The sequence below is a fragment of the Triticum aestivum genome, chromosome 6B (genome assembly GCF_018294505.1).
Source record: "Triticum aestivum cultivar Chinese Spring chromosome 6B, IWGSC CS RefSeq v2.1, whole genome shotgun sequence".
NCBI classification, from domain to species: domain Eukaryota; kingdom Viridiplantae; phylum Streptophyta; class Magnoliopsida; order Poales; family Poaceae; genus Triticum; species Triticum aestivum.
The window spans coordinates 210,484,845-210,493,296 of NC_057810.1; the positions used below are offsets into that span (position 1 = coordinate 210,484,845).

Below are 8,452 nucleotides of genomic sequence, written 5' to 3' on the forward strand. Positions count from 1 at the left end.
CGCCAGGGCACTCGGTTTTTTCCTTATAGAAGGGTTTTGCCTCGAAAACCCTTGCACACCCTACCGCCAGGACTTCTGGCGGTAGGGTTATACAGATTACCGCCAGTTTCCCTGGCGGTAAGGTGGTAATCCACGTCAGCACGTGGAGACGGCGGCCGTCCCCCTCCGTTGCACCCTACCGCCAGGGGCCCTGGCGGTAGGCTGTATAACCCTACCGCCCGAATCCCTGGCGGTAGGAAAAGGGTCAGATCCCGAAATTTTTTCTAACCGGGGTTAGATCCTGAATTTGTTTCCAATAAAGGTCAAAACACGAAATTTAGCCATCTAACGAAAGAATCACACTGTGTGAAGAGCTGCCACCATTTCTTGTCAGCGAGAGATTCTTTGCAAACCTGAGCTCTTCCATGTTTCCCTCAGCTTCAGTTCACCTCCCCAGGGAATTCTTCGTTTCTTGCAGAGACCCAACGCAACCAAAGCATCTCAAGACGTACTAATCCCTACTACAAGAACATGTAAACAGAACGAGACAGTAATCACGTCCGCCTTTCGTCCTCGTCCCGACTGACCCAACAACGGCAGCAGCAAGCAATCTGGCCTGCCGGGACCGATGGGCTGCTCCTCGTCGAAGAAGCTCGACGAGGAGGAGGCCGTGAAGACGTGCCACGACCGCCGGAGCTTCGTCAAGAAGGCGATCGCACAGCGGGACCTCCTGGCCTCCTCCCACGTCGCCTACCTCCAGTCGCTCCGCCGCGTCTCGCTCGCGCTCTTCTACTGCCTCGCCGAGGACGAGCACCTCTACTTCCTGCAGGACACGTCCGCGCAGTGCACCCACCGCCCGTGCTCGCCGGAGAAGAGAGCCGTCCTCCTCGTTGTCAACCGCCTGAGGCCGGGAGGGGCGCCCGTGCACCCGCTGGTGGGGCGGTGGGACGGCGAGGCTGGAGCTGCCGAGGCCGCTGTGGTTGATGGGTTCTTCGGCGTGGATACTCGGCTCTTCCGTCCTCCGGCGAACGACGTGCCGGTTTCCTCCCCGTCGCACCTGCCGTCGGCATGGGACGTGTTCTGGGTCGACCCCTTCTCTTCGCTGCCGACCGATCACGTGGGCTATGCGAATCACGGCGTCCAAGAGATGGTGAATGCTGATCAAGAAGATGGTGAGATGCCGGAGCTGGAAGAAATAAGCGAGGATGGCAGCAATGGAGAAGGAGAATCAAAGGAGGAGGAGGCGCCTCGTCATGAGGTGGTAGTGGAGCCAAGGGAGCGAAAAGAAAAGAAGAAGGTGGCGGGTGTGAGCAACAAGCTGAGGGTGCGGGCGAGCGCCGAGGTCGAGCAGCAGAGCACCCCCGGCCGATTCACCGTGTTCGTCGACAGGCCGCCGGCGAGCGTGGCGGAGGCCATGAGGGACATCAAGGGCCATTTCTCGAAGATCGCCGAAACCGCCGGCGAGGTCTCGGTGCTGCTGGAGGTCGTCCCCTACCAGAAGAAAGGTACAGTCATGCAAAACCTCCCCCCCTATCTGAAGTCTGAACTTCTGAATTATACCCTGTCATGTCAGTCGCTCTTCTTCATGCTACTAGAACAGAGTGAATCATTCAGAACATGCCATAGAGCTGTAGCATTGATCATTGCCATCTTGTACGTAGACAGTTCAACCACCTGCTCCGAGAGGGGACGTCGATGGCGACGACGGCGGCGAGCGGGTCGGCGCCCGTGAACCTTCGCCGGAGCCATTCCAGCTCTTCCAGAGCCACAAGGAGAGCCTCGACAGGCTCTACGCGTGGGAGAAGAAGCTCTACGAGGAAGTCAGGGTACGTTCGATCGATCACACGCGCTTCTCTCCGAATTCAACTCTAATTCTCGTATAATCGTCAGAAGTTCAGAACCAGTTAGGACGAAGATGTGATATGAAATGTGTTTCCAGGCAGGGGAGCGCGTCCGGCTGTCGTACGAGAAGAAGGTGGCGCAGCTGAGGAGCCAGGACGCCAACGGCGCGGAGCCGTTCGCCATCGAGAGGACCAGGGCCGCCATCAGGGACCTCCGGACCAAGCTCAACATCTCCCTCGCCTCCGTCGACGCCGTGTCCCGGCGGATCGTCGCCGTCCGCGACGACGAGCTGCTGCCGCAGCTCGCGGAGCTCATCCGAGGGTACGTATATTTGTTATGGCGTGCTCGATCGGTTCCCCCGACAATGGTGACGCCGCAGGTGTTTGATTTGACGGATGTTCCTCGTCGCTGTGCTGTTCAGGCTGGCAAGGATGTGGAGGGTGATCGGCGACGCGCACCGGGTGATGAAGCGCACCGCGGACGAGGCGAGCGCGCTCCTCTCATCCTCGGCCGCCGGGGCGGAGGGAGGCATCAGGGGCCCGCCGCCGCTATCAGGGCCGACGCGCGCGGCCACGGCGGCGGGCGCGCTGGCGACGGAGCTCCGCGGCTGGCGCGCGGCGCTGGAGGCCTGGGCCGAGTCGCAGCGCGGGTACGCGGCGGCGCTCTGGGGCTGGGCGCGGAGCTGCGTCAAGGACGGCGAGGACATGCCGCGGCTGATCGTGGCCTGGGCCCGCGCGGTCGAGGCCGTGGACGTGGACGCGGCGACCCGGGCCGTGGAGGGCGTCGCCGCGGAGGCGGCGGCCATCGCGGCGGCCGCGAGGCGCCGCAGCAGCAGCGCCGAGGAGGAGCCGCCGAACGAGGAGGAAGGGAAGCGAAGGGTCTGCGTCGGGCTGGCGGCGGCCCTGGGCGCCATCGCAGAGGCCGGCAGCCTGGCCTCCGCGGCGTACGGCGAGCTGGTGGCCGAGATGGACGAGAGGGAGCGCGAGGCAGAAATGGCGGGAAGGGACGACGAGCCGTCCATCCAAAACAATCCACCGTAGCCTATAAATGAAATGGCGGGAAGGGAAGTGCGCCGTCTGTAATCTGTAAATGAAGCTTACCACTGACTGACAGATCACAGTTAACTGACATGGTCTTAGCATCATAAGCATGCATATACTCCGGGTAGAAAGTTCCATTACATAACTAGGCACCGCCAAGACAGAGAGTTATTACCGACTGACGCGACACGAGAGGACTCTGAAAAACTCAAGTCCGTCAAGAGTTTTCATCAGCTCAAACACTTCGACATAGGTAGGTACGCAGACAGGGAGGAATGTGCATGCATAGCTTCACTTGGACATGGCGCCGTTGGAGCTGGAGTCCCAGCCCCAGACGTCGACGCCGTCGCTGCCGCCGCCGTGCTGCATCCGGCTGCTGTGCTCGAGGCTCTCGAGGCTGGCCATGCTCTGCATCGGCGAGCTCTGCACCTGCTCGGCCGGGGACAGGCTCCCGAAGCAGGCGTCGTCGGCGCCGCCGGGGAGGAAGTCCAGCCCGGCCAGCACGTCCGGGACGCGGCACGGGTTCAGCGCCGCCGGGGACAGCCCCAGGTGGCCCAGCCCGCACGACATCGCGCCGCGCGCCACCATGTCCTCCGCCAGCTTCACCTTGACCCGCAGAGCCTCCACGTCCGACTTGAGGATCCGGTTGTCCGTGACCGCCGTCGTGAACTGCTGGTTCGCGTCCGTCAGCTGCTTGAAGATCGACGCGTTGTCACCCCGGAGCTGATCCACCTGCAGCTCAGCCATTCACAAGTCAGAATGAACTCAACTGAACCTTGAAAACTACTCCTAGTCAGTACGCACGCCAGGGTGTAGCTTACCTGCGTCTCCAGCTCAACCAAGTGAGCTTGCTTCCTCTTCCTCGACCGCCGCGCCGACTCCCGGTTCGACACCATCCTGTAGTAATTGGCAAACAAGGGTTTATGGTTTGAGCAGTGAATGAAGAACAGAAGGGAAAAAATGCATGATGGCTCGTGTTTCTTGATGTACCGTCTCATCCTCTTAACGTCCGTTGGGTTCGTGCCGTTGTCGCACAAGCCACCGTCGTCGAACATCGACTCGCTGTCGGAGTCCGAGCCGCTCGTGCCTCCGAAAGCTTGGCTCTCTTTGATACTTAGATTGGTGGCCGACGTGGGACTCGCTGCTGCTGCATAGATAGAGAATTCAACAGAGCATGAGCAAGACACACTAGTCATGTGTTGTAAACCGAGTCTGGTTTAGACGCAACAGCACCTACTATGTCTGCCCAAAAATCTGAATATCATGTGATTCAGTGTGCAGTTTAGTACTGAAAACCATGGCACACAACAGTGAACCATTCTTCTTCTAAACACAATCATATGAACTCGCTGAAAACTGTGGAAGAGGAACTATGTTGGGTGTGTTACCATAGATTGACGACTGCGACTCGATTGTCGTGGAGACCGCGGGATGCCGTGCGCCGAGGTTCGGGGACTGAGGCCACAGGTGATTCTGAATGGTTCCATTGAGGGTCTGCTTAGTTGGGAAAAAACGAAAGAAATTCACTAGAGTGAAAGCATATTTTCTTAGTAGTACTCCTAGAAGATGCAAACGAATAATACAGCTTTGCTGTGCATGAGATGTTCTGATGTAGAGCTCCATTGGGTGACACTTGATTATGGTAGACTGTGGCAGAATTCAGATGTTTGACAAAAATTGGTAATCTTTTGGCTGAATTTCAGTCAAATTCAAACACAACTTTTGGTGTTGAAAAGCCAAAATCACCATAAAAGTCAATGATTTCAGTTGATGACCGAAATTCGAATGAAAGAAAAGAAAGACTGAACACACACACACACACTCCTAACTTTGGCATATGGGAATCTTTCAGCCACCTCCAAAATATAGTTATTTCTTTCTCAAGGATGTTAAGCATGTTGCTAAGAGGAAAAGGCTAGGCCGCATGGCCCGCATCTCATCCACAAGCCGCAGGTGGTTCAATTAATTCTAGTCGGCAGGAATCATGCAAGCACCATCTCATGACATCAAGGGGAAAAATCTATGCATGTGTTGCGTATGATCATCAGAAATTCAGAACATGCCATGCCATGCCATAACCATCCAAAAAATCCATACTGGAGTATGTAGTACGCGCCACAGTTTGATCAGCCCCTCTGCTGCGCTACGTTACGGCACACGACACGAGCCAAGAGGAGATCGATCGAGGACGACGAACTCACCGAGTCGGCGAAGCCGAAGGTGCCGGAGAGGTCGGCGGCGGAGAAGAGGCCGTAGGGCCCGTTGGCGCCCGCGGCGGCGCTGCCGGGCTTCTGCTCGGCGGCGAGCCCCCGCCCGCGGATGAAGGCCTCCAGCTCCAGCTCCGACGCGCACTTCTTCATCGCCGATCGCTCGCTCGCTCGCTGCGCTGCCGCTACGGAGAGTGGGGGAGGGAGGTGAGCTGAGGTGAGTTGCGGAGGAGTCTGGTGGGTGCTCCGGTACGTGGCGTCGGCGTCCGGTGCTTTTAGAGGGGAGATGCCGCGGTGAGGCGGAACGCTGGAGAAAAAGCTCTTTTCGGCGGTCGATCGATCGATCAATCAATCGGATAGAAAAAAAACCAAAGGAGAAGAAAGGTGGCTGGCTGGCTGGAAGGAGTGAAGTCGGGCGTGGAAAGCGGTTCGGCTCGTCTCTCGGGCGCGTTCTTCGGGGATATCTACGACTCTGCCACCCGACCGGCCGTATCCAGGCCGGGCACGCGGGACCACGGTTTTTTCCTTTTCTGGATCCTCGTCACCGCGAAATTGCTACGCAGCGCAAGAGAAAGTGACGTCCGTGCATGCGTGGGTGTCGAGCTCCGGTGGGTTCCTTGCTTTCAAGAAAATAAGAACATGTTGTAAAAGATTTTAAAACGCTCTTAGAGCGTCTACAGTGCACGCTCATCTCTCATTTCTTCGCGTATGCAGCCTTCCTCTCACGTCTGAACTTCCAAATCCATGCAAGCCCATTCAACGTGATCAAACTAAATATAGCATAGACCGGACATGGCAACCCCTCAACAGTGTGAGCCGCTCGAACTCCTCGATGCCTAGCCGCAATGCCTTGGCATTTTCGCGGTGTTGAAGGCGGCCGTCTATCTCCGCCGCCTATCGCTACCTCCTTCTTCCTCGCGCGGTGAGTGGCCCCGCGCCTATTACTCGGTTATGCAGGCATGAGCATCCAACGTCATCCGGGATGAGCAGGGTTTGGAGGTGTTTGGTGCTACTAGCCACTGCTCGCCTCTCCAGGGGAGGACGCAGAGCATGAGTTGCCCCTTCGGCCTACCAGGGAGAGCTCATAACTTGACGTGCCGCCCCTATCCATTCACGACCGACGGAGGGCAATATGTAGGGCGAGCTATTCGCCATCCAGGGCGGAACTTGAGTCTGACATGGTGGCGAGCGCGTCCCATCTAAATGGCATCAGCCTCACTGCCGGTGCCGACCATGGTTGCGCGGGGAGGGGAACAGACGGGAAGAGGAGGAACTGGAGCGGAACGGTCATGAGTGATGCTAGGGTTTGGTCCGGATGGGAATGTGATGGGGTTTTTGTGGGGTCATGGTGTGCCGGCTTGGACCGGTTCGACATGGCGGATTGCACACCCGGTAGATTGCCATTTGTGTCGCATTTGCAAGAGTTCTAACTAAACATGGGCATCCTATGGGTCAGGTCGGGCTTTACCTCAACATCCCAAGCCCTAGCTCGGCATGGGCCGACCCAAAACACATGAACAATGCACTTTTAAAATTTAAATAATTAACTTTAGGATATTTAAATGATATATTATAGCTATATTTCTAATAAAAGAGTGACCCGTGCCATATTCGGCCTTTCGGGTCTGGCTTCTGGCATAAAAGGTAAGCCCGAGCCTGCCTCGGATGTCGGGACACTTTATCTAGCTAGATCATTTTCTATTCTTTCTTCTAGGCAGCTTTACTCCAAAGAATTTTTTCTTCTTATCTTGACTTGATGTCACGAAATTGTAAACTACTCCCTCCGTTTTCCAAATACTCCTATAAGTCTTTTTAGAGATTTCAATAAAAAATACATACGAATATATATAGACATATTTTAAAGTGTATTTTATTCCGTATGTAGTCCGCATTGGAATTAAAAAGACATACTCCCTCCGTTCCTAAATGTAAGTCTTTATAGATATTCCATTAGATGGACTACATACGGAGCAAAATAAATGAATCCACACTTAAAATGCATCTACATACATTTGTATATAGTTCATAATGAAATCTCTACAAAGATTTATATTTAGGAACGGAGGAAGTATTTAGGAACGGACGGAGTACTACACTGTGTCCGTTCTATTGTAGACGAGTCTAGACATGACACAACGGCCCTTTTCCTTTCGAGAAAATTTTGAAACAACGGCCTCCGAACGTTCCAATAGCTGCTTCACGTCTAGGTTCACAGAAAACACACTCCGTTTCCAAAACGGCAGTAGTATCTTTGATGTCACCTTGTTCCACGCACGACCGACGTGTATCTTTTACGCCCCACCCACACCCCACACGCACGTAACGCGATAGAAAAGATGCCGGCCGGGCGAGGGAATTCTCGGCATCCGCATCCGATGAGATCGCCGATGCCCCCGCTAGCGACCAAACCGGCCACAAAAGACGAGGTCGGCGGGGCGAGCTGGACACCACGAGGACGGACCACGACGTCACCGGTGCAAAAGGCGGTGCACAGGTGTGAACGAACCCAGCGACAGCGAGCGGGGCATTCCGGACAATTCTCAGCCGCCGAGGAATGGGAACTGACTCGGATCCGCGCCGACCTCCGGGGCCGCGAGGGCCGAGCACGTGGACTCTTCCGTCCCCAGTCACCTAGTTGTCTACCCGACAGTCCACTGACATGTGGGTCGCACTTGGCGGGACCGTGCACTCAGTGAGACGGGTGGGCTCAGGCGTGGGGGCAGAAGAGCTAGGCAGCCGTCGCATTGGCCACCACCAGCGGGAAGCAGGTACGCGCCAGCATCTCTGGATCCTCTGTGGCCACGCGGACGCAGAGAGCCCTGTTACGCGCACACGTGTTGCGAGGCTAATGGGGGAACCGACGGCCTGGTGCAGGCTGCGGAGGCTGGAGCCGCGACGGTGAACCGCAGAGGATCCTGTGGGAGGTGGAGACGGGACGGGAGCGGTGGACGGGGACGGGGGCGTCCGAGTCAGGTGACGCACTCGGCCGAGTTGGCTGCTTTGTCCTCTTGCCCCCTCTCGCTCGCACCGTCGCACGTCTGCTAATTTTTTTAAATACTACATTTTTTAATTAATTTTCATAAATATTACGCTGATAAATATTTTTCAAAAATAATACACCGTGTCGGCCCACAGTAGGCCGATTGGAATCCAATCGGCCTACAGCTGGCCGACTGGCCCCTGTCGGCCCACTGTGGGCTGATTGGGTCCTGTCGGCCCACTGTGGGCCGACTGGAGCTAATTGACTCATTGTGGGCTATATGTTTTTGCAAAAAAATAGGCATAAAAAATATATGTTTTAAAAAATGTTAATCATATAATTAAAAAATGTTAAACATGTATAAAAAATATTCCTGATGTATAAAAAAAATGTACAATATATAT

The 8,452-nt window shown here is 55.7% G+C and overlaps 2 protein-coding genes across 5 annotated transcripts; one reads left to right on the plus strand and one right to left on the minus strand.

Annotated features, from left to right (window-relative positions):
• Positions 1-526: 526 nt before the first annotated feature.
• LOC123136612 (protein ALTERED PHOSPHATE STARVATION RESPONSE 1) lies at positions 527-2,861 on the plus strand. Its single transcript, XM_044556035.1, has 4 exons — positions 527-1,484; positions 1,645-1,805; positions 1,919-2,142; positions 2,243-2,861. The coding sequence occupies exons 1-4, from the start codon at positions 608-610 to the stop codon at positions 2,859-2,861; spliced, it is 1,881 nt and encodes a 626-aa protein (XP_044411970.1). The 5' UTR covers positions 527-607.
• A 95-nt stretch (positions 2,862-2,956) lies between these two features.
• On the minus strand, positions 2,957-5,419 carry LOC123136613 (bZIP transcription factor RISBZ4). 4 transcript variants are annotated; one of them, XM_044556040.1, is made up of 5 exons: positions 5,063-5,419; positions 4,250-4,334; positions 3,852-4,005; positions 3,683-3,758; positions 2,957-3,593 (listed from the first exon to the last, which is right to left on the minus strand). In XM_044556040.1, the coding sequence occupies exons 1-5, from the start codon at positions 5,219-5,221 to the stop codon at positions 3,153-3,155; spliced, it is 915 nt and encodes a 304-aa protein (XP_044411975.1). In that variant the 5' UTR covers positions 5,222-5,419; the 3' UTR covers positions 2,957-3,152. The 4 variants fall into 4 exon arrangements, with proteins under 4 accessions (XP_044411975.1, XP_044411974.1, XP_044411973.1 ...); XM_044556039.1 differs by having other exon boundaries at positions 3,852-4,008; positions 5,063-5,418; XM_044556038.1 differs by having other exon boundaries at positions 4,250-4,355; positions 5,063-5,418.
• Between the last annotated feature and the right edge of the window lie 3,033 nt (positions 5,420-8,452).

Excerpts from the sequence above, each read along its gene's own strand:
- LOC123136612 (XM_044556035.1), top strand. The coding sequence starts at position 608 with ATGGGCTGCTCCTCGTCGAAGAAGCTCGACGAGGAGGAGGCCGTGAAG. Across the intron at positions 1,485-1,644 it reads CGTCCCCTACCAGAAGAAAG|TTCAACCACCTGCTCCGAGA; the intron begins GTACAGTCATGC and ends GTACGTAGACAG. Across the intron at positions 1,806-1,918 it reads AGCTCTACGAGGAAGTCAGG|GCAGGGGAGCGCGTCCGGCT; the intron begins GTACGTTCGATC and ends ATGTGTTTCCAG.
- LOC123136613 (XM_044556036.1), bottom strand. The coding sequence starts at position 5,221 with ATGAAGAAGTGCGCGTCGGAGCTGGAGCTGGAGGCCTTCATCCGCGGG. Across the intron at positions 4,356-5,062 it reads CCTTCGGCTTCGCCGACTCG|ACCCTCAATGGAACCATTCA; the intron begins GTGAGTTCGTCG and ends CCAACTAAGCAG. Across the intron at positions 4,009-4,249 it reads GTCGCAGTCGTCAATCTATG|CAGCAGCGAGTCCCACGTCG; the intron begins GTAACACACCCA and ends CTATCTATGCAG.